This window comes from Cryptomeria japonica, chromosome 7, assembly GCF_030272615.1.
Source record: "Cryptomeria japonica chromosome 7, Sugi_1.0, whole genome shotgun sequence".
Taxonomy (NCBI): Eukaryota; Viridiplantae; Streptophyta; class Pinopsida; order Cupressales; family Cupressaceae; genus Cryptomeria; species Cryptomeria japonica.
The window spans coordinates 387,706,759-387,733,076 of record NC_081411.1 but is presented as its reverse complement, the minus strand read 5'-3'; the positions used below and the strand labels follow the sequence as shown (position 1 = coordinate 387,733,076).

The following is a 26,318-nucleotide window of genomic DNA, read 5'->3' as shown; positions in this document are numbered from 1 at the left end:
ATGAATGAAATTCAGTTTCAGCAGCTCCGCGACCAGCAGCAAGAAAACACTCCAAAACCTCACAAAATCACTCCACAATCTGAAAAAACACTCTCTAACAGCTCTGGAAATACAAGAAACACAACTAGGTACTATCTCCCAAGTACGAAACTGAGACTTAGCTAGGAAGCCACACTTCGAAGCTCAGATTTCAATAGCCAAACCGGCAGCATAATGATGCAATTTCATAAGATCCCAAATGAGAAGCCAAGCACCTGTATTTATAGATTTCTCCCTTGAAATTCAAATGCAAATGGAGCCCAAAATCACTTGAAACTCATTTCATTTCATGTCATGTCCTCCACTAGACATGGCGTCCACTTTCCCCATCTCCCTAAAAGTTCGAACGTTTCCTTAGGTGAACAACTTGCAATATTAAAAATAATACAAACATGAAATGTTTTATCATTCTCAACACCACTAGACTTAGGAAAATAATAATATTAATCGTAGATAATTATCATTTTCCCTAAGTCGCCCATAACACAATTAGTCAGTAATAAAATAATTAAATATTAAACCTTAGGATAAGGAAATAATATTTAATTCAATTACTTATAACTCCATTACTGATTATCATCAAAATCAAGGATGAAGCTATGTGATGAAGACAACTGAACTGTGCTGAATCAGGACCCTGTTCGAGACTGCTAAAAATAGAAATGTTCAACACAACCACTTACTAAAAATAGTAAGTCAAGAAATACTGCTCCGAAAAACATGATCTTTGCACCTAGAGAAAGAGCTTGGAAAGCTCAATAGAACTGCATCATCCAAATAGCCAAACCCTAACTTACTAAAAATAGTAAGTTCCCACTTCACCGAAGAGTCAACTACATGTTATGCCACCCTAGAGTTCATGGAAAACCTAGAAGGAAACCATAGACAAAACTGAAGAATTCCCTCCTGATAAACCCTAAAAAGCTTGCGCAGAACTCCACAAAAGTTAGAAGCCCTAATTCTCCTTTCCAAATAGCCTACGGATCTTTGGAATAGACCAATGGACCACTGAATGCACATCACTGAGAAGGAGACATTACATACAAGTTCTTAAGCTGTTGTATTTTACATTTATGAGAAAACTACCTCCATCTTGTGCAAATGTCATTCAACTTTTGAGTTGTATGAAAAATACTTGTGTGAGTCGGAAATAATTGTCACAATCCCATAGACACACAAGAGAAAGATTTCAAAGATCATAAATCATTAAATTTGTTTATTGTCCAAGTTTGTCATCCATGGGGGGATTCAGATAAAGTATTTAAATTCTATAACATCTCTATTGTTCTCTTTTGATTTTGTTTTATCTACAAGTTTCTAGAAATGTGAGAGCCTTTGATCTCAAATTAACAATGAATTAAGTTTCAAACATTGTGCTAATGTTATTATAACCCACATTCATGTCTTCTCGTTAGCAGATTTTCACAAACTAAAACTAATTTTTTAAGTAATAATTAATGTAACTTTGGAAACCCCTACATGTTTACCCAATTTTGTGGATATATTTAAATTTTGAGTAGGTTTGGGCATAGTAACGTTACTCATAGAAACTTGTAATTGAGCAGCTACATTTTCTGCATTTTTTAGAAAATAGTTTTGTAATGTTTTTATGTATCTCTTTCCTTTTTGGCTCATTTTTTCAGAGGCAAAAAAAGAAGAAGCGTTATGTAATGTCCCCTTTATTTTGACATTAGAAAATAAATAAATGATTAAAATTATAAGTTGCCGAAAATTAAATAAATTTAATGAGGACTTATTTTAATTATTTAATAAGGTCACTAAAATAATTAATTAATTCATAATTATTTTGGTGTTGGACCATGGCTATTAAGTTACTTTTTATGTCAAAGGAAAATTAAGAGGGTCACTTTATTATTTCTCGGGCTAATGTAAAAAATTAAGAGAAGGAAATTTCAAAAGTATTCTAGAAGTTTCTCCAATTGGTTATAAAAGAGCAACAAGAGGCTCATTTCATTATGCTCGGTTTTTTATTTTCTCTTGAAGGATTATGAGATCTTTTTGCTTTTGGTTCAGCAAGCCCTAGGACAGAAACCTTTGGAATTTGGTGGGTTGGAGGAAAACCGAATTCCATCTTGGGAGTGGATTCATTTTAGGATTCACCATTGCATTTCATTGTTCAAATTTATGGAGATTTCAAATTTGTGAAATCTCATTCTGAAACGAATTTGCAAAGTTGGAAGATTATTCATTTGGGAAGATTTTGATTGAATGCCAGGGAAACATAATGTTTAAAATAATGGGTGATTCATTATCAAATTTATTTTCTATAATGTTGGTTTTGGTCAAATAAAAATCTATTGTATTGTTTAAATGCAATCTTGTGTTTTTCAACTTTGAAATAGAACCGAATATTGAAGAAAGAATAAAGTTGTGTGGGTTTCCTTATGCTATATCATAAGGTTGTTGGCACTTTGCATATTCAATGTGTATTTATTGCAGAAGGAAGGCATTTTAGTGGCTGCCAACCATAGGTAAGGGTCGTGGAAAGATAGGAATGGGTTGTAGGATTATTTCCTTTTGTTTAGGCATCAAATCTCTTAGTCTGGACACGTTTGGGACCTAATATCAAGCACGGGAATGAGGTGCTAGGTTAGATGCTTTTTTGTTGTAGTGGTTAATGCATTCTCCTTTTCAGCTTGTGGCTCCATTTGGTGTTCACGGCAACCCCATACAAAAGGAATTTGCTAGCAAATAAAGGGAAATTGGAATAACTATCGGTAGCCCCTAGTTCATGGAAGTTGCTAGAAGTTATTAACAATGACACAAGTTTATTTACTGTTTCTCTTTCTTGCATCCATACCTAGTTATATTTGTCCTTAGACATCGGTCTTCTGGATGGTTTCATTTGCTATGCAAGAAGGCTTGTATTGTCCAGATTATCAAGCTCTGTTTTGAGTTGAGCGAGTCTTCATAGAGCTAGGTGTTTGGGGGGCTATCTGTGAGATTATCTTTGTCGAAGCCTTCTTGAGAGTTTTGGAGTGTTGGAACTATTATTTATTTCTGCTCAGAATTTAATGGTAGACTTTTGTCCATTGATTTGAAATTATACAAGTGTATGCATTAGTCCAGTCTGAGAGTATTGCTATCTTCCAAGTCCAGGACAATTAGAATTCGGTTTAATGGTTTATGCATTAAAAATAAATTACATTCAGAAATGTGCCCTATAAATTATAGTTTCAATCCATTTATATATGTCATTTCTGAGTTTGGATGAATGGTATCTCTTTATGTTTACTTTAGTTACGAATGCATTTCATTGAATTTCCACTATAACAAACAGATAGAAAACATGCAAACAAATACTTATCATTCTCAAAAACATGTCCATTGATTGACAAAAATATGAATTGAGAAAAAGAAATTTGTTTGAAAGATTTCTTGGAAGAATATTGAGGGATCTAAAGTGATATTAGAGTTGTGCAGCTAGCTAGCTTGAGGGGTCGACATTGAAAAATCATTTTCAGAACTCCTGCTAACTATTCATTATCTTAGTGAGAAAGATGAAAACATTTGAAGAGTGCATTTTAGAGTGCCTAATAGAATTGTAACAAATTAATCAAAGACGTGGTGGGACTTTAATTAAATTGTGTGAGCATCTTGAGGGCTTGAGAGATCTCTTTTCAGTTAAAGACAAAGCTGAAGTAAACAATAAGGATTCTTCTAGTACAAGAAATCATGAAGGCAACAAGAACAAAACTAAGAAGACATAGCCTTTGCTTTTCATGCAAAGGGCCCTAGTAGCCTAGTCACATATGTATAAGTAAAATGGTAAAATGCTAGAGGAAGAACAAAAAGCTACAAAAGGAGAGATTGGAAAAGAAAAATAGAAAATTTGTTCCATTAGCCATCCTAACATCATAGTAGAAGAATGTTTTAACGTTCTAGGAAGGGTTGTGGGAATCTTGATTTGTGAATTGATAGTAGTACTTTCTACAATGCTTTGATGTTTCCAAGTTTGATGCAAGTGAGATGGACATACAAAGGAATGTGAGAAAGTCAAGACTTTAGGGTGTATAAGGAAGATCACACTTATATGCAAGAGGGCGAATCAAGGCATAGATGGTGAGGAAGTAACAAGGGCAACACAAGGATAGCATCGTCATCAGCATCTTCAAGGCTCGAAAGATCAAACACAAAAGACTACAAGGCAAGGAGAAGAGATCAAGGAGAGAATAAGAAAATTTTGAGCTTGGAATAAAGGATTTCCACCGCATGAAGAAGATAACAGTGTACAAGGAAGATCAGGCACTCAAGGAAGAAAATTTGCATAACCTTGAGTTTCCTTCGAAAATCCAAGAATCATTGCCAGTATAGAAAGAGTAATCACAGATGGAAGCTCCACGGTGGAGGTGATCAAGTCAAGAAGATGATGCAATTTGGGAGTATCTCCCATCATCACCCCATTCTTCACTGTAGGCACTTGGATAAGGTTGAGTATCAAGAGATATGCCTCATTCATTTACAACTTGTGATGAGTTACAATGAGCTAGCTAAGGTGGCACCCAGTCATCACCTACCCAATCACATCATTTCAAGTTGATGTGTCCAAGTTCAATGCACTTTACTCATCCAACGAGGCGGATAATTACCACATATGGGCACAGAGTTCGATGTACCTACCCTCACCATCTATTGGTCAAATATTCAAGGAAGAATATGTGCCCCACAAAATGTAATTTTATCATTGGTCAAGCATTTAATGCTTTGTAATGGGTGTAACAAACACTAATTAGGGTTTCCATCTTGTAATCTTGGCCATTGATTGTGAATCAATATGAGCCACTCATTGTAATGAGAGCACTATATAAGGCTCCACTTCATCATTTGTAAAGGTTAATAGTTCAAGAATAGTGAATAGTTTAGTAGTAGACAATAGTTGATGGTTTTTAGGTAGTAGCAGATAGTTAGAATAGAGCAGGAAGATAAGGCAAAGATTGTTGCCAAGACTTTGTTGTAAGCAGCATATTAATTTCATTGAAATTATGGTGAACTTTATGTGTTGATTCAAAATATGCATGGTCTCTACTTCTCATTCAATTTTCATGTTGTTTACATGAATGGAAGAACTTTGTGCATGATCAATGGTTAAATTCATATATCCATTACTACTAACACCTTGTTGATTGTAAAGTGTCTTGTGTAGTCAACTGGATCCATCTTAGCCAAGCTTAACTTCAATTGCTACTTCTTCATTGATAGGCATCATCCTGATGGTGTCTATGTCGTTGGTAGTGATTTGAACATCATATGCTTACCTCAGGAGATTGCACTAAACTTTGTGGAGTTGTTGCTTTGCATGGTAAAGCAAAGTTTGGTTGAGTTTCACCAAAGATTGTCCATTGCTCTTACATTCTTAGGATTAGATTAACTCTCCCAACCTTCATCCTTTTTCTTCCTTTTTTTCAATCAAGTTAATTTCCACGTTCTAGCAACATTCAAGCATTCAAGATTCAGCATAAGTCCACCTTGTGATTCTAGCAAAATCACATCATACACATTGGGTCTATCCAAGAGCACGTCAAGACCTAACATTCGGAACCTTGGTGTCATCCCATTTGATCACGTAGTTAGCACTTGGGAGGAATTTGTTCAAGAGAGGATAGAATACCTAGTATTTTATTCTGTGTTGCATTATGCATAAAAGCACCATCAACAGGAGGCATCCCTTGGATAGTAGTTGCTATCTCAGCATGATGTGTCTCTTCACATTTGATCTATTCATAACCAATAATTGTTATTTTGACGATTTTCTAACCGATTGGCACTAATGTCTCTGTAACAATTTACATGCTGATCTGATTAGCTTTTCCAAACAATCATGAAGGACAAGACAATGTTAAAAGTAATTGCTAAGGCCAGGAGGATAAGCCACGACTTCTCAGATTTTATATTTGATCATTGTCATCTTGAATCTATTAAGCAACTCTTAATAGAATTGTTGTTTAAGTGCACTAAATCTTAACAACTGTAATAAAAGATGTGATTTGCTTGTTATGTAAGATGATCGCCACTTAATAATAATAAGACCGCTGTTTAATAAATTCATGAGATTAAGACTAATGCTTAATGAATAATGCGATTGTTTTCTTCCTTAACTGTTAGTCTTGGTCTGATCAGAAATGCAGAAAATTCTAAAGTCTTAAAATAAGACAATTTTCTGTGTGTAGGTGTTTCTTAACTTATTGAGTATTGGTGTCATGGCGAGGACATGACATCTGAGTCTAAAAAATGGTTTCTATGGGCATAAAAATGCTCTAGATTTTGTTAATTTTTATAGATGACTGATAACAGTATACCGAAAATTAAGCAATGAACACGCATAACACAACGGTACCCTGGGAAAACCTCCCTCTTGGAGGTGAAAAACCCAGCAACAAAGTCTAAACTTATATTAACTCAGAAATCAGTATGAGTATTACAACTTCACTTCACACATGAAGTGATATGATCAGCAAAAAACCCAAATTAGGGCACACAGCACAGTGAACAGCACATACATAAAACTTATCTAATTGATTCTCAATCTGATGTAGACAAAATGAATTCACCCTAGGAGCAGTTCGCTGGCCTTGAGGATGAATTCGCCAGCCCTAGAGAAGTTCGATGATCTGAGTCTTGAAGTCGCTGTCCTAATTGAAGCCCTGAACAAATTCGCTGTTGTTTCAAATGCAGATTTGTAGAGATGATTTTTGCTGATCATAAGCAGATGATTCACTGATGTATGTTGAATGATTACAAATGACTTGGTTTATCTATAATGTCTCCTTCTCCTTGACGGACAGTTGTAGCAGAGGATTAGCCTACCATGTGACCCTCGTAGGCTAATGAGGATGGTTAGGGGGTCTTTTGAGGGCTGTGACTTCTCTAGTGCTCAGAGTATTGTGGATTTGGCCTTCGTTCGACTTCATTTGGACTAGATTTGACATACTATTTATAGTAAGTTAGAAGCTCATAGAGATGGACCCTTTCTATTTTAGAAAGTGTATTTGGTCACATGGGGAATTCTGAGGAGAGATACTTAGTTCACACGGTATAATAAAATGTTGTGTATTTAGGGAGATATTAATATTTTTGTGACCAAATAAATATTAATTCATTAAATGGTCCATTATAAAGTTATAAATAACTTATAATAATAAATCACTTAAGTGAGGGTCTAGCCATCATGAGAAGGGGCCAAGTATTTAATTAAATTTATGAGCACATTTCCCAAGGTTGGGGGAAATATTAATGATTTCAAAGTTATAACATTTAATGTCAATTAAATGCCTTTTGGAGAAAATCTAACTTGGGAGAGGAGTATAAAAAGGGCTTCTTGGAGGAATTCGATTCATTCTTGGCATTTTTATTTGATGAATTTTACTTTGGAGAGCACAAAGACGAGGGTTTCTGAGTTTTCAGCTTGTTTGGGCATTGGAGGACGTTCATCTTTCAGTGTTGTAGCTGCCTGAGATTGTGAAATACCAGTTGAGGACAGCCAGTGAGAGTTGGCTTCATCCAGAAGTCAATATAGAGAAGATTGGGGTCGCTTTCGCAGAGTTTTCAGTAATATTGAATTAAATTGAAGAGATAATCATAACCAGAAAAAGGGAGATTCATTAGTGGGTAATCATTTGCATCCGTACTGCTGATTGCCAGTCATTCACTGCTGCAAAAGGCGCCATACCCTAGGTTGGGTGATTTTGGGGTTACAAGCCATTAAAAATTGTAAATCTATTGCATTGTAATAGTGTTGAAGACAGGGGGGGTCTTTACAATGGTATTAGAGCCAAGATCCTGCCATCTTGTGATTGATGAGTGAAAGGGAAATCAGGTACTATAACAAGGAACAATGAAGGCAACAATATCAAATTCCACAGGTACCTAAGGGTGATACATTTTCAGAAGTCTTGAGGGAAAGAGGAAAAGACAAGGAAGCTCCTAACATGGCGGAAGAGGATAAAGATGCTAGGGTTGAAAGGAAATTTGACACTCTGATTGACATGATGTCACGACTGCTAGGAAAAATGGAGCAATCACACAACAATCAACAACCTGAAACAAATCAGAATCATCAAAACAATTCAGGGGAAAATAGTGGTATTCGTGGGAGTGGCAGCAACAATGAAACGAAAGGCACTAGAAGAGTTAGAACAGTTAATCAGCATGATAGCTTCACTAGAGGATCAGCCTCTAGGCCTCTCCTCCCTACTTTCACTCCATGGGAAGAACAACCACATGTCGCTGCTCTATACCTTATGCAGATGAAGCTCGATATGCCTATTTAGAATACTCCACTCTACCACCAGATTTGAGAAAGATGTGGTCATTTGATAAGTTCATGAACCAATGGGGTAGAAGGAATGGTGGGAGAAATGACTATCACACCCCAACACAGACTGATTACCAGCATACTTTGGGGAAAATAACCATGCCATATTTTGATGGGAGTGACAAATGCACGGCAAGAGCATGGGTACAGAAGCTGGATAATTACTTGTCCTTAAGACCAATGCTCGAGGAAGATGCTATAAGATTCACCACTCTACATTCGGAGGGAGCTGCCCATGACCGGTGGTACCACGGGTTAATCACCCTTGGTCACAATTACATTAACACTTATGCAAAGTTCACTAGCAGGATGATAGAGCGATTTGACAGGAAGGATCCTAAGATGTACTTCAGAGAGTTAGCACAATTGAAACAGGTGGGTAACCTAGAGGCATATATAGGGGAGTTTTAGAGACTCGCAGAGATGGTGTCAGGCATTTCAGAGAGGAGACTGGTTATTTTATTCATGGAGGGATTGTTGGAGCCCTTGAGAGGTTGGATTAAGGCATTTGATCCACCCTCCTTGATGGAAGCAAAGAAAAAATATCGAAGCATGGAACTAGCTGCACCTAGAAGCAAGTTTCCACCTAAGTTTTCCTCTTCAAACAAAGATAATAAATTTCCATCAAGAAGACCAGAAAAATCAGACTTCAAAAATAAAGTTCCTATGGGCAAATATCAGGAGAGTTTGAATGATTTGAGAAGGAAAAAGTTATGCTTTTGGTGTAAAGCACCCTACACACCTGAGCATGAGTGTCCATTGAGGCCTAAGGCCAAAGCCAAGCAAATGGAATGGGTTTATGCACATGATGATAATTCTGATTTTTCAGATCAGCAGACTGAGCATGAGGATTAAGAGACAGAGAAGGCTTCAGAAGTGTCTGAGAATGAGTTAGAAGGCAAAGGACCCACTATGTGCATCTCTTCTTTACATCGAGAGGGTACTTTCAAGATGCGAGGAGTGTTAGTAGGGCAACTAGTCATCACCCTCTTTGACACAGGTGCCACACACAACTTCATTGATGAGAAGTTGGTAGCAAGGCATGGGATTCAGACACGAGTTTGAGGGAGTTCGACTTAAGGTAGCAGATTGTTATACACTCGTATGTAACAAAATGATTACTGACCTCCCTATGCGCTTGAGTGACTATGAGTTTAAGGCAGATTTCTATGTAGTTAATATGGGTGACATGGATGTAGTGCTTGGTATGACTTGGGTACACGCTATTGAGAGATTACCCTTAATGTGAAACACATGGAGCTAAGATTTGAAGCCAATGGAAGGAAACATGTGCTCAAAGCAATTACAGATACGAGCTTGTGAATGATCTCTTTCAGGAGGATGGAGAGATTAATTCGCCATGACTAGGTGGAGTGGGCAACCGAATGTAGAATAATGCCTACTCAGTTGGAGCAGCATAAGGTAGATTATTCACCAAATATATAGGACTTGTTGTCTAAACATCCCAAGGTGTTTAGTGCTATTCCACTAGGTAGACCACCCGATAGGGGTATTGAGCACATCATTAAGCTCGAGGAAGGAGTCAAACCTGTCATGATTACACCCTACAGGCACCTAAAGAAAATCAAGGATGAGATTGAAAAAACTACTAAGGAGTTGTTGGATATGGGTCACATTCGACCAAGTAAATCTCCTTTTGCTTCATCTGTGGTATTGGTTAAGAAAAAAGATAGTACACTTCGTATTTGCATTGACTATGGAGCTTTAAATAAGAGAACCATCAAGAACCGATACCCCATCCCACACATCGATGAGTTGATCGATGAATTACATGGTGCTGCTTGCTTCTTCTCGAAGATTGACTTAAGGTCTGGATATCATCAGATTCGGGTGAGGGAGCAGAATATAGAGAAAACAACTTTCCGGCGTCACTGTGGTCACTTCGAGTTCTTGGTTATGCCTTTTGGATTAACCAATGTGCCAACGACATTTCAGTCTTGGTATTTTTCGATGACATCCTGGTGTGTAGTAAGACATGGTAGGAACACTTAGCTCATCTAGATACAGTATTGGAAATTCTAGAGAGGGAGTATTTATATGCCAAGGAATCCAAGTGCGCATTGGGTGTGACAGAGCTCTTATATCTTGGGCACATCATCAGTGTTGAGGGGGTACGAATGGATTCGGAAAAAGTCCGGACTATTATAGATTGGCCTACTCTAGAGAATCTGACATAGCTTAGAGGCTTCATGGGATTGTGTGGTTTTTACAGGCGTTTTGTCAAGGGTTTCTCTCAACAGGAAGAGTCCAAGTGCGCATTGGGTGTGACAGAGCTCTTATATCTTGGGCACATCATCAGTGCTGAGGGGGTACAGATGGATCCGGATAAAGTCCAGGCTATTATAGATTGGCCTACTCCAGAGAATCTGACACAACTTAGGGGCTTCATGGGATTGTTTGGTTTTTATAGGCGTTTCGTCAAGGGTTTCTCTCAGCAAGAAGCACCATTGACAGACTTGACGAAGAAGGGGGCTTTTGTTTGGATGGATCAGGCACAACAATGTTTTGAGAAGTTCAAACAGCTGATGACCACATGTCCAGTGTTGGTTGTACCATATTTCTCCAGACCGTTTGAGCTATAGTGTGATGCATCTGGTGAGGGGATTGGTGCAGTTTTGATGCAATATAAGCACCCCGTTGCCTTCAAGAGCAGGAAATTGAGGGGGCCTGAGTGTACATATAGCATCTATGACAAGGAAATGTTGGCCATAATGCATGCTTTGGCCAAGTTCAAGCAATACTTGGTAGGGTCTAAATTCAACATAAAATCATACCATAACAGTTTAAAACATTTCCTTGGGCAGCGAGATTTGAATGATCACCAACACAAATGGGTGAGAAAACTGCAAGTGTATGACGTTGACATCACATATGTCAAAGGGAAGAATAATGTGGTTGTTGATGCATTATCACGTAGTCCTCATTTGAATGCTATGATTGAGATTACAGAGGATTGGAGGCATTTGATTGTAGCAAAGTATGCTAAGGACTCCTGGGCCTCTAGCATTATGGATGGTACAGTGTAGGATAGTAGGTACTCCATTGTGAATGATCTCATCATTTACAAGGGGAGAATATTTTTGGTACTAGGTTCAAAGATGAATAACAGGATTTTGAGAGCTTTACATGATTCTCCTATGGCAGGGCATCTAGGTTATTATAAAACATATAGGCAGATTAGGGAGCGATTTACCTAGAAGGGCCTCAAATCCGACATTCTTCAGTATGTCAAAGAGTGTCATGTTTGTCAGCAGAACAAATAGGAGCATGCATATCCAGCAAGTCTTCTCCAGCCACTTCCCATTCCTAATAGGAAGTGGGAGTGTGTTTCGATGGACTTTATTACTGAACAGCCTAAAGTCCATAGCAGGGATTGTATCTACGTAGTTTTTGATCGGTTCACAAAGTTTGCTCATTTCTTTCCGATCTCAGCTACCTATTCAGCGATTCAGGTTGCAGATCTTTTCTTCCGAGAGGTTTTCAGACTTCATGGGTTACCTCGGACTATAGTCAGTGATAGGGACAATAGATTCATGAGCCATTTTTGGCAGGAGCTGTTCAAACTTAGTGGTACCGAGCTCACCCCTAGTACGAGCTACCACCCACAGACGGATGGCTAGACATAGAGTGTGAATAAATGGGTGGAAAGTTATCTCCAAAACTACATAGATGGTCAGCAATGGGCATGGGTAAAGTGGTTACACTTATGCGAGTACTGCTATGACACTACTTACCACATGTCCATTCAGATGACACCATTTATGGGTTTGTATGGGTATGATGCACCCAACTTTCTAGATTTGTTGTTGAGTGATAGTAGAGTGTCGAGTGCCAGGGATACTCTACAGGAGAGTCAGGACATTGTGAGATCATTGAAAGAAAATATACAGAAGGCACAAAACCAACAGAAACAATATGCTGATCATAAGAGAGTGGAGCGGTCATTTGATGTAGGAGATATGGTGTACTTGATGCTGCAGCCTTATAGGCAGTCCACTCTTAAGAAGAGTGGCACAGAGAAGCTCAAGCCGAGATATTATGGGGCATTCAGGATTGTTAGGCGTGTGGGAGAGGTGGCCTATGAGCTAGAGCTGCCGGCAGATGCAAAGGTGCATAACGTTTTTCACGTGTCACGCATTAAAAAGGCGATAGGACACCGTGTTGTTCGCTCCACAGTGCTACCTCCTCTTCATGATGAGGGGAAATTGATATTAGTGCCTGAGACTATTATTGATTCCAGGGAGCGCAGATTGAGAAACAGGGTCATCAGTGAATATTTAGTTAAGTGGAGAGATTTGTTGGTTCAGGATGCGACGTGGGAGAGAGAAGATATCTTGCAGCATCCTGAGTTGAGATTGCTTGAGGCCAAGCAATTTCAGGGAGGGCAGACTGTACTGTCCCCTTCTCCTTGACAAACAGTTGTAGTAGAGGATTAGCCTATCATGTGACCCTCGTAGGCTAATGAGGATGGTTAGGGGGTCTTTTGAGGGCTGTGACTTCTCCAGTGCTCAGAGTATTGTGGATTTGGCATTCGTTCGACTTCATTTGGACTCCATTTGCCATACTATTTATAGTAAGTCAGAAGCTCATAGAGATGGACCCTTTCTATTTTTAGAAAGTGTATTTGGTCACATGGGGAATTCTGAGGAGAGATACTTACTTCAAATGGTTTAATAAAATGTTGTGTACTTAGGGAGATATTAATATTTTTGTGACCAAATAAATATTAATTCATTAAATGGTCCATTATAGAGTTATAAATAACTTATGATAATAAATCACTTAAGTGAGGGTCTAGCCATCATGAGAAGGGGCCAAGTATTTAATTAAATTTATGAGCACATTTCCCAAGGTTGGGCGAAATATTAATGATTTCAAAGTTATAACATTTAATGTCAATTAAATGACTTCTGGAGAAAATCGAACTTGGGAGAGGAGTATAAAAAGTGCTTATTGGAGGAAATCGATTCATTCTTGGCATTTTTATTTGATAAATTTAATTTTGGAGAGCACAGAGACGAGGGTTTCTGAGTTTTCAGCTTGTTTGGGCATTGGAGGACGTTCATCTTTCAGTGTTGCAGCTGGCTGAGATTGTGAAATACCAGTTGAGGACAGCCAGTGAGAGTTGGCTTCATCCAGAAGTCAATGTAGAGCAGATTGGGGTCGCTTTCGCAGAGTTTTCAGTAATATTATTGAATCAAATTGAAGAGATAATCATAACCAGCAAAAGGGAGATTCATTAGTGGGTAATCATTTGCAGCCATACTGCTAATTGCCAGTCATTCACTGCTGCAAAAGGCGCCATACCCTAGGTTGGGCGATTTTGGGGTTACAAGCCATTAAAAATTCTACAAAAAATCCTAAGAGTGGTGCAAGGGAGTTAGAGGCAAGGAGTATCATTGGCAGATAAAAAGGTTCCATCGGCTGATCAAAATCAGAATTTAATCAGGTTCTTATTTATTATTGTAGTTGCTTTTTTCAGATTCAGTAATGCAACCATTTCCATCAATTGAAACTATTAAGTGTGTATGAAATCTTGGATGGCATTAATGCATTATTGTTGCAATTTCTTTTGCATTTGAGTATTGTAAATCTTTTGCATTTGTCATATCAAAAAATTCAAAAAAAAACAAATAAAAATCAGAAAACTCAAACCAAAACAAAACCTTCATTCGCAAACAAAGATCAGAGTAATAGTGTTGAAGACAAGGGGGGTCTTTACAGTTGAATGATTACAAATGACTTGGTTTATCTATGTGGCAAGCTTTGCTAATAAGCCTTGGGTCGGCCCTTCCAACTTGGCTCCAAAAATAGGATCAGCCCTATTTAATTTACAAGTTACATATATAGGGCCAGACCTAATACATGAACAAGTTACAATTGAATTTACAAGTTACATTAGGGCCCAAATGAAGTCGCCCACTTAGGGCCAGATTGAATATTCAATACATTAAATTTTGCCAACCTTGTGGCTAAGGCCGACAGGCCACTTAGCCATCAAAAGTGCTAGGTCGGCCCTAGAAGGATCCGACCTAGCTACACATCAACAGATCTACCATAGAATCGTGGGTAGTTGTTGCTCCATACAAATTCTTGATCCTCAAAATTTTGGAACAAAAGAAAAAAGAAACCCTTCAAATTATAGGAGATAGTGGGTAACTTAATATACAATCGTGGAGATTCCATCCATCCGTAGAATTCAGCTTCATTTATATACCTCCCCACAAATTTTCTCACTAGAGAAAAATCTTCATTTTGCAATGATATTTCTGCCACACAAGTGTTTTAGATCAAAACATTTATAGAGGAAGCTAGCATTGAAATAATATCTGCCCAAAAAAAGCTTGAAACTCTAGAGGGATCCACAATCTCATTCACTAAAGGTCTAGGGCTTTGTTTAACTTTTGCCTTGAAGCTTTTAAAATACTATTTTAATAAAAAAAGGGCACCAAGATGAAAGCGCAATGCAAATATTTAATAAAAAGGGTCTTTGAAGACTTAAACACACTTTTATGAAGTCCGATTTTATTTAAATATTTTTTAAAGACTATATGGGAGAAGTTAACTCCTAGTAAAATATAAAAGAGAAAGTTGGAGCTCATTTCTGTCATGCTGAGCTTGATATTTTGGATATTGCTATTGCTCTTGGAGAAAATTGTTTTTCTCAGGTTTGTGAGGATGAAACCCCTCATAGGTGACATTCTCCATGTTATTCAGAGATGTAATCGAGAGAATATCCTAGTGATCTCACACAGAGTTCATAGTTGGGCATTATTGGAGTTTGATATCTTTTTCTTCTTCAATTCTTAGAGCCTCAGAGAGTTGGATAATATTCGTTGTGGCTGATAAGGTGATTTGCAAAGTTTATTGTGTGTTTTTTGGCCTCTTTTTCTGGTCGTTCTCTTATACAAGCTAGCTATACTTCTTTGCGGAGGGTCATATACCTTGCTTGTTGAGAAGCTAGGGCTTGGGAGGTTCCAAGTAACTGTTTTTGAGGCATTTGGACCCGCAATAGCCTATTTAATCATCTTTGTGGATTTTAGAGAAGTCTTTGAAGTGTGGTTTCCAGTTTGGGAGTGCCAAAGTGCAAATTTTATGAACAGCTCAAGTTATATCAATGCTGTAATTTTTAGGCATGATTGAAATATATATGTAAAATGTTTTGACGATCTGAGTTGCTCTTACATTTGAGGGAATTTTTATTTTCAGATCAAAAATAAAATATAGAATTTTTTTGTAAATATATTTCTAAAAGTTGTCATATTTTTGAGATGTTTATTTGCTGCAAGTTACTTTATTATCTGTACTTTATTTATTTGTCATCTCAAACCATTTCAAAACAAATAAAGAAAAAGACAAATAGGAAAACATATTACAATTATCTATTGCCAAATCTTCCTCCTTGCTAGATTGATCCTCAACACTATTGTTGCAACATATTATGCCGCCATCCCTCTTTAATTGCATACCACATGCCCTAGGCATTTGGATTTATTCTTCTCAATATCTCTACATGTAATGCCTTGTTTGAAGGACCAAGGCAAAACCTGATAATACAACTTTTTTTTGAAACATAACCACCAAAATATAGACGTGACATGACATGACAAGTCTCACTTGTACAACGTACACATAAGTGTCACATGCAACACAATTAAATGAAGGTACTGCCAACAAGAATAACTTAAGTGCTAGGAGGTGCCATTGGAAGGCTGAACAATTGTGGCACAATCCACCATAATGAATCTATGAGAGAGGGAACAACACCCAACAACAATCGGGCATTGACCCACAATTGTGTTCTCTCACAACACCACACAAGGATAGTATGAGGGAAAAATCATTCTTCAATCCATTCAGCAAGATCAAAGATAATCTTGAAACACAAGGACCAACCTATGCAAGAGGTTGCCTAATTGGGAGAGCTTACTTCCTTTCAACCTCATCAAGCCTCCGTGGTTGGGGTTTTGGATTAACTCTTACCTCACACATGGCAAAAACTAGTGCAAAGGTGACCTTCAACCTCAGGCAAGCTACTAACGATCGGGTTGTTAGAGGTAGGCCTTCAGCCTTACTTGATACTATTGGTCATTGAGGTGGGCCTTCAGCCTTTCCCTCAACACAACACAAATATTGGGTTTTAGGGCTCGATGTTTTGAGTTGTCTCGTTGCCCTAGAAACATAACCATTAAGGTTAAACCCCAAGGGCCAAAGTAGAATGAACCAATGAAATACAAAACCTAGAAGAGGACTTATCGAGGATCATGTGTCAAGGTTTCAACTTCAATTTTGCTAATGTTTGTAATGTGAAATACTAACACCCGAGGCTTGTAAACTTAAAGCGAAAAAGGCCTTTAAGGAACACTTCATGGATTAGGTGTCGAGTTTCCACCTTATTTCATACACAATTTTGCCAAAGTTTGTAAGCTGAAAGCTCGATGCTCGAGCCCCGATAAACATAAAGGAAAAAATGCTTTTAAAGCACACTTCAGGAATCAGGATTTAGCGAGAAGCCCTTCCTAACACCAAGAGGAGGCTTAACCATTAGAGTGAAATCCTATGGGTCGAAGCCTGACAACCCTTAAGAAAATTGAAGCTACTAAAGACTCATATGTGATTAGGGTTTGATGATAGGCCTTATCCCTTTCACAAAGTTGGAGAAGCCTTTGAGAAAAGGCCCAACAAGTGAAGCCCAAAACACTTAGAAATTTGCAAACTTTAAATGAATCAGTGAGGTTCATGGATAGAACCTAACCTCGGCTAAAGGGCAAGAAGAAACAAAACTTTAAGACTTTGACAAGTCTTTACTAGAGGGTCCAAAATAGCCCAAAATAACTCAACACTCTAGGCACAAACATCTAGAGGTGAGACAAACACATGACGGGTTCAAAACACCATCCAAATCTCAACCAAGGTGCAATTATGTTAATTTTAAGCCCAAAGGAAATGTTCCTAAATTAATTAATACTACTATATCCATTTTCTAAGCACCAAATTCATTTTAAAGCCCAAATGAAGATTCCTAACTTCATTTTATCCAATTATAGGAAATGTTAAAAGACATACATGGAAGTATTCGTGCTTTGTACCAACATCAATACATGCAAAGGCATTAATACAATTGGTACTACATAGGTGGCATGATTACATTCCATCCAATAAGAAAGTCCAATAAACATTACAATTAGAAGATAATAGGACTCAAATGTCCTCAATTACACTTTTTACATATAAATTAAATTAAATGCACGAAGTAAATACAACAAGGAGAGGAGTCCAAAATTCTCGATTAAATTTATTATTTTCTGTACTGGATTTTTCTTAATGATCAACGGGCGTAGTGGTCTTTCATTTGATACAACACTAGACCAACATTTCTCTCTATTAGATTATCCACATGCCTATCTTATTCTATAAAAAGTGTTTCTTTCTCATGGTCATAGCTAGGTTTGAAAAACATACAATATATTGACATATTTAGGGACTATCAAATTAGGTTTATCCACCCTAGTTAGCTAGAATACTTTTTGTAGGATATATCTCGTAGTATTTTGTATCTTTTGAGCTAAGATTCCTTTTCTGCTCCCACATGCTATTTTATTGGTTTTACTCTTGAGTTCCATTGATCTACTTTAATCAATTTTGGACATTAAGGTAATTTATTTATTTGCTTCCATATCCAACAGGTATAGTGCATAATAACAATAGAATATTGTGTACACAAATATTTCTTATTAGTGCCTTGATCTTATTAGAATCAAAAGCCTTTTTGTATCAATTTTTTTTTTTGATCAATATTTTTTGTATCAAAATTTATTCTGAAAGAAACTCAGATTTATTTTAATGCTGTACTACATAATAATAGTAGAATATTTAGTATACAATTTTTATTATTAAAGAATTTTCCTCGTCTTATTAGAATCAAAATCATTTTTGTATAATAGTTTCTATTAATTAGAAATTTTTTTCAATTTTAAAAAGATCAGATTTAAGTCTTATAATTTGTGTTAGTATCAAGTAATATGTATCCTTCTCATATAACTTGTTTTTGCAACTGAATGAAGGTTCAACATATATTTCAAGAAAAAGCATCTATGGAATCATTGTCTAGTTTTGAAGACTTAATGAAGAGGTTGGGACAAACAGCATGCAATTCATTGAGTCAGTTTGAAGATGGTATAGAGAAAGGTGTCACTAAGGCAATTGCTCATGATGGGACTGTTCATTCTTTAACTATCCATGTCATGAACTATGCAAAGTTTCTGCTTGAGTAAGTAATACATGTTGTTTAGAATTGAAGTAGGCACAAAAATTCTACAATCACCATTTCATCATATCTGAGGAGCTAAAAATGATTTTCAATTCCTTAGATACGTAGTTTTCATTGTGCTTTGCAGCTATGGCTCAAGTTCTCAACCTAATGAAAGCTAGTTTCGACATCTGGAATAAATGTGTTCCTTTTTTATTTCTTACAGATATAAGACAACAATAGAACACATATTTAAAGAAGATGAGAAAAATGGTGATCTATCATCACGAATCAGGAATATTATTTCTACCCTCCTAACAAATCTAGATGAGAAGGCAAGGCAATACAAGGACCCTGCTCTAATGCATATATTTCTCATGAATAACATCCACCATATGGTTAGTTCAATTAGAAAGTAAGTTATTTCCATTGCTTCATTCGACAATCAAACGATCTTTGATTATTTTTTCCTACAATGACCCATCTAGAGGAGAATGCCTTACCATTTTAAAAGCATATTTCTCTCCATCGTTTGTTCAGATTTTAATTTTGTTTCTATGAGAAAATTAATTTGTGTAATTAGATTTATCTTCCTTTTCTCTCTTTAATGTAAGCTTTATTTTATATAACTCTGGAAATTTTTATTTATCTTACCATGGGTTTGAGATGGACAGATCTGAGGCAAGGGATTTTTTAGGTGATGATTGGGTGCAAAGGCATCGGCGTCTAGTTCGGCAGCATGCAAGTGGCTACCAACGCGCTGCATGGAACAAGGTAATAAATTTGAGTTAGATAGAAAAATCACAACACTAACATAGAACAAGGTCAATTCCAATCACCTTACTCAAAACAATCATAAAACTGGATTGAATATAATAATGTTGAATATGAGTTTTACCATGTTAGAAGTTATAAGGTATCATCGATTTCATATTAGTTTAGGTGTTTACCTGAATTTCTTTGGAATTTTCTTGTCCTGAGATCCATTTGATTATGTCAATAGCCATGCCACTCCACTTACAGGCCATAATTGGTAAAATATGTAAACAAGCATGCAGTCACAACATATTTATGTTCATCTTTGATAGAAATTTTACAGATTTTTGTTAACTAATTTCATGATAGAGGATTATTTTGCATGTTCTTATTTGTGTGATTATGTATGCATCAAACAAGTTTTTCTTGTATTTATGAATTTAGTTAATCATTAGGATAAAGTGCTGCCCATCATGATGTCTAACAAAGGATAGGGCCTTATGGTTCTAGAATCATGCCTTGTGTAACTAATCATCTGATAATTCTCGATGCAAATAGTGGTGTAATTATGCAATCAATTGATGGTGAACATTGGCAAATAAATATTGCATCAAATTTCTTGCTTTAGGGATTTTATCCTTTCTTGGTGATCTATTGTTTTCTCATGTCGAATCCTACACTTATAATGTCTCTAATGGGACAACCTGGGGAAACATGTGAATTTCACAATGTGCACAAGCTGAAATAATGAACAAATACCAAATGTAGATGCTAAGCCCCAAAGAAAAAATGCTGATCAACAATCTACAATGCTGATGTGAAGTTTAGAAACCCTCAAATGCAAATAACAATCAATTAGGACAGAAGATCTAATTTTTTATGACTAATACTAACTTTGGAAACCTTTTTATGACAAAAATATGATAATAATGACAGATCTTAGTACTATTTACTGATATGGATATGAAACCCTTAATATCATATCATTATTAATTATGGTCATTAGATTTGATGATTAATGATGCAAAATTCAATTTAGGAAACCCTCATAAATTATGTGTGATGATAGGTATGATCATTAATAATAGAGATGAGTGAAGGCAGTCTTCAGAAATTAAATATTCATTAACAACAACACAAATGGTACAAATTAGACTAGCTAATGGAACAATGTTGTTGTATGAATTTGTTGCAAGCTATAAAATGAGTTTTAGTAGTCACAAATTGTCTTGTTCGGGTATGCCACACATCCCAAATGTTGGCAACTGCCAGCATAATCAGTTTTTGAACAATTAACATATTTTTTGAGTTTCTCATAAGCTCATTGATAGGCAAGAGAGAACTCCAAATTTATTGGAGAGTACTTGTGTTGTTCATGCCATTGAGCTCAAATGATCTTGTTGAGCCTCAATATGCTTTCAAAATGCGATCCCAACCTTTTGGGAGCTCTCCAAACTTCTTGGAGAAGCATGTAACTTTAACTCTGGGTCAAAAATTCGCCCAAAATCGCGCTCGCCCAAAATTGTCGAGTTTGGCGAGTCCCAACTCCCAAACTCGGCTGGTGGCATGTAACTTTAAGTTAAAAAAAAACACAACTTCTAATATGTTTTGAATTGACTTTTTTTGGTTTATATTATGCTTTGATCCTAAAAGTAAACTTCATTTCATTAATTTGGCAAAATTGGAGGAGAAAGGTGAGTTGTGAGGAGAAACAATAGAAAAATAACACCCGACGCCTGTATAAAATAATAAAAGTTTTTTGGCCTCGCGGAGCGTTGCCCCTCAACTCCGCCCTGTATCGTGACAGGAAGCGTGCCAGGGGTGCTGCCCTTGGATCCCGCAAGGGGCATTGCCCCTTGACTTCAACTTGGGGGCGTTGCCCCCATGTGATATCCCCTTCCTTCTAATGATGCATTCAGTGGTCCATTGGCTTATTTCAGAGACCCGTAGGCTGTGGAAAGGAGAATTAGGGTTTCCACGTTCTTTGGAGTTCTGACCAAGCTTGTTAGGGGTGGAATGTGAACTTACTATTTTTAGTAACTTAGGGTTTGGTTGTCGGGATGGTGCAGTGTTACTAAGCTTGCCAAGCTCTTTCTCTGGTTGCGAAGATCACGATTTTCGGAGCATTATTTCATGACTTACTATTTTTAATAAGTGGCGGTTTGGGCATTCTATTTTTGGGAGTCCTGGATTTGGTCTTGATCCAGCTCAGTTCAGTGATCCTCATTGCTCAGCCTCATCCGGATTTTGTTGATAATCAGTATTGGAGTTATAAGCGATTTAATTAAATATTATTCATTATCCTAAGGTTAATTTTTAATTATTTTATTACTAATTGATGTTATGGGGAATTGTGCAAAATATGATATTTTTCCTAAGTCATGCTTGGGCGAATAATTTGATGATTGAAAGGAGACTTTAATTTTATACTTCAAAGTATATTATGCCAAAATCGTGGCCCTCTCTCCTAGGTGCGATTTTTTACTTGGGAAGTGGGTGCCATACTTGGGTCCACCACATGAAATGAAATGCAGTTTGAAAAAGGTAAATTTGGAGGAAATTTCATTTGAATTCCAGACTTGAAAAGCTATATATATAGGGGTTTGGCTCCTCATTTGATTATCTAGAGAAAATATATCGTTATGTTGTTGGAATGACTCCAAACTTCGAGGGTGAACACCTCCTAGATCTTTCTTTCCAGTTTCGAGTGTGAGACATTACTCCTAGCTGTGGTTCGAATTTGTGAACTATTTGGTGATTTTTGGGTGTGTTTGTGAAGAGTTGTGTGCTGTTGCATTTTTTGGTGTTGCTGGTGTGTGTTGGTTGGAAGTGTAAATTTTTCGTACCTATCTGCGTGTTGGGTGCATCGTTCTGGGTGAAGGCTCATTGGAAGCGTATTAGAGAGACAATAGTTCTCCTACATTGGCATGGCATTTGGGGGACTCTCCGATTTCTAGTTGCAAATCGAAATATTCAGCTAAAACACCATTTCCAGAATTGAATTGGGTTGCGTGCATCACTTTTGCTTCTCTCAAGTTGTTGTTTCAAGGTATTGAATTGATTGCCTATGTTATACTATTCATTTGCATTTGGTTTGGCATGATTTCATTCAGTTTTGAGAAAGTTACGAGCATTTTAGTGGATTTGGGTGTGGCTGGTTTTGCGTTTTATTATCTCTGATTTCAGAACAGCAAGTAGTGATTTTGTTGTGAGAATTTGATATTGAATACTTGAGATATGTACTTAACTCTATCTTCTCTCACATATCTATCTTTGTAAGATTGTTTTAGTAGTACTGATCAAACATTCTAGTTGCATTATATGGTTTTTCCCACTGAACAAGTGGAAGAGGATGGCTTAGCCGCCTTCATCTTTTGTAATTCAGCTTTGTCCTCCCACTGAGTAAGTGGTTGAGTGATATTGTCCTCACACTGAAATATGCGGTTGAGTGATAGTTTTTATGTAAAAGTCCTCCCATTGCATAAGCAGTAGAGTGATTTGGTTCTGGTGATGCTCTTGTTACCTTGGCTGGTTTACCGCCAAGTTCTTGGTCTTCATCCCGCTGAAAAATGGAAGGGGCTGGCTTGCCGCCCAATATTGTACTTGCATTGTAATTTCCAGCAGATCAGTGAGCTAACGAACCCCTTATCACCGTATGCTCTCACCTTCCCACATTGGGCTCTCGGTGATCAGAAAGTGGAAGGGTTACTTTCAGCAGTATTGAGATTATATTTCCTAAATTTAACGGGTGCAATGTAGTATTTGTTGTGTTCAAAAACCGAAAAAAATTAGTGGGAATACTATAGTGGTATCAGAGTTGGTTTTCCTGCCAGCTTGTGAAGTCAGAGCAATCAGAGTTCTCCATGACTGACAGAGACGTCCGTTACTACAACAGAGAACAGAGACGCCAGCAGTATCAGATTCTTGCAGTGCCTTTTGAAGAGACTTTTTCAGAAGTCTTGAGAAACAGAGATAAGGAAGTTGATTCAATGGACTCAGTAGATTCAATGGGGGAAAGACTATTTGGACAGAATGAAACAGCTATGGCTGTAGAGAAAATAGAGAAGAAATTTGACACTATGATGGACATGATGTCCTAGATGATAGCCACCTTTAGGCAGAGTGCTGGAGGAGGGCATAATCAAGACCCAAATAAGAATATGAGTGGTAATGGAAATGGCAACAATAGTAATGGAATGCCTGTTGGATCGGTGACTAGGCCATTGCAACCCATTTTCCTTCCAAGGGAAACACCGCCTCCTGAAGTTGAAGTCCCTGTAGCTGAGGATATTTGGGCTAGTTTTGTGGAGTATGCAGCATTTCCCCAAGAGATTCGAAATGCTATGTCTCTTGACCAATACATGAATCAAAAGAAGAGAAGGGAAGGAAGATATGATAATCGTTACTCCATTTCAAGATATTATCAACAAGCTCTTGGGAAGGTTACTCTAGCACACTTCGATGGAAGCAGTGTGAGCACAACTAGAGCTTGGGTGCAGAAGTTGGACAATTACTTGTCCTTGAGACCTATGCCCGAAGAAGAGGCCATCAAGTTCGCCACCTTGCACTTAGATGGAACTGCTCATGAATGGTGGTACCATGGGTTGATCACCCTTGGTCATAACTTGATCTATACCTATGTTGAATTCACCAACAAGTTGATAGAAAGATTTGATACCAAGGATCCGGAGGTGAAGTTTAGAGAGCTTGCACAACTCAAACAACAGGGTTCTTTGGACACCTTCATAACTAAATTTCAAAGTCTTTTAGTTATGGTTAGTAGTATCTCGGAGAAAAGATTGGTGGTCCTATTCACTGAAGGGCTTGAAGAACCATTGAAAGGTTGGGTAAAAGACTTTGACCCGCCTACCTTGGCTGATGCAATCAAGAAGGCTAGAAGCATGGAATTGGCTGTCCCTAAGTCTAGATTTCAGTCAAAGCCTTTCCCATTCCGTAAAGACAAGAAGAAATTTTCTAATCAGCCTAAGAAGTTCCCTCCCCGAATGGATGATGAGCTCCATCAAGAGCTTCAGAGGAAGAATTTGTGCTATTCATGCAAGGAACCTTGGGTTCCAGGTCATAGATGCCATGGAAAGAGTAATGCTCGGCAAATGGAAGCATATTCAGCAGATGCATCAGATTCTGAAGATTCAGAACAGCAGCTTGATTCGGAGGGAAGTGAGTATGAAGAGGCTCCAGAAGGGCCTGGAAGTGATCAAGATGATAAGGGTATAGTTGCCCAACTCTCTAGCTTCCACAAGAATGAATCATTCATAGTTCGAGGAGCATTGGGAGAGCATCGACTTGTTTCTCTAATTGATATCGGAGCAACTCTCAACTTCATTGATGCTAGGATTGTTGCCAAGAGAGGTCTATCACTAATGATGTTGAAGACTTCAAGGTCATGGTGGCCGATGGATCAACAATTTGCTGTAAACGAATGGTGTCAAACATGTCAATGAAGCTTGGTAATTATGAAGTCAAGGATGACTTCTATGTTGTCAATATTGGAGGGACTAATGATGTGGTCCTTGGCATTCAGTGGTTGCGATCTCTTGGTGAGATCACTCTTAACTTGCAAACCATGGAGTTAAAGTTCATGACTGAAGGAAAGAAGGTGGTTCTGTGAGGGATGTCTAATGGAGGCCCTCAGATTGTATCCTTGAAGAGGATGGAGAGGCTGATACGTCATAACCAAGTAGAGTGGGCAGCAGAATGTGTGATAATGCCATCAAACCCATTAGAAGACAAGGGCAACTACACTACTGATATTCAAGCTCTAATCACAGACAAGAGCAAGGTCTTTGGAAATCCGCCACTTAGAAGATCTCCTGAGTGTATGGTCATGCCATCCAACTCATTTGAAGAAAAGAGAAGCTATCCTAAAGACATTCAAGCTTTGATTTCAAAGAGGAGCAAGGTGTTTGAGACTCCACCCCCAGGTAGGCTGCCTGAGTGTGGTACTGAACACATCATTGAGTTGGAAGAAGGTTCTAAGCCTATCACGACTACTTCTTACCGTTACCCAAAGAAGCAGAAGGACGAGATTGAGAAAGCCATTAAGGAGCTTCTAAATATGGGTTACATTAGGCCAAGCAAGAGCCCTTTTTCTTCGCCTATTGTATTGGTGAAGAAGAAGGATGGGACCATGCATATGTGCATAGATTACCGAGCCTTAAATCAGAAAATCATTAGGAATCGGTACCTGTTGTGACGTATTCACACATCACCCCATTGCAAATGGGGACCCCTACTTTTTTTTTACTTTCTGGGGTTTGCTTTCTAGGTTTTTTAGGGTTTTGTCTATTAGCCTTTGCATGTTGAGTGTTGCCAAAGGGATCACTAGGATGGCGGGCTTTGTTTTAGCTAGGGTGAGTCAGTGGATGCTCAGGGTTAGGGTCATCTTTGAAAGTCTTCCTTTGGCCTAGTTTTGCTCCTGTTGCTAATAGTGTCTTGTTTGGGTTTTAGGAGGTCAATGAAGCTTGGTGAGTGAATATCCTCTTTGAAGGTCTGAATTAGGTCAAATTGGTGAGTGATGAAGTCTAGAATATCATCCTGATCTTCAAATGTCCTGAAATTTGGCTAAGTCTGGAATGTCATCCTGATCCTGAAATTTGACTGTCTGGAAAATTGAAGAATCCTCCATAAACTAGATTTTGCATTATAACTTCTGGAGGTCCGAAACCAATCTCAAACATCCTGACAGTATATATGGAATATAACTTAAAGTACAAGAAAGAAGAAAGATATAAGGAAATGTCACTTATACTTAAATGTTATATTCCATACATGAATCTTGATGGAGAGACCAAAATGTCAAATTTCGCTCCTGACCCTTCCAAAGAGTCCAAAGCGAATTTCAACTTCGCTCTTGACCCTTCCAAAGGGTCCAGAGCGAAATTCTCCATAAGACATTCTACT

At 37.7% G+C, this 26,318-nt stretch overlaps 1 protein-coding gene across 1 annotated transcript in view; it reads left to right on the top strand.

The window, feature by feature from the left end:
- The window catches only part of LOC131041903 (exocyst complex component EXO70A1), a 255,729-nt gene that overhangs the window by 174,932 nt on the left and 54,479 nt on the right, over positions 1-26,318 (top strand). Inside the window, exons 7-9 of the mRNA XM_057975137.2 lie at positions 18,457-18,662; positions 18,868-19,056; positions 19,316-19,415. Of these exons, the coding sequence (XP_057831120.2) occupies positions 18,457-18,662; positions 18,868-19,056; positions 19,316-19,415 (495 nt within the window). The remainder of the gene's footprint in view (positions 1-18,456; positions 18,663-18,867; positions 19,057-19,315; positions 19,416-26,318) is intronic.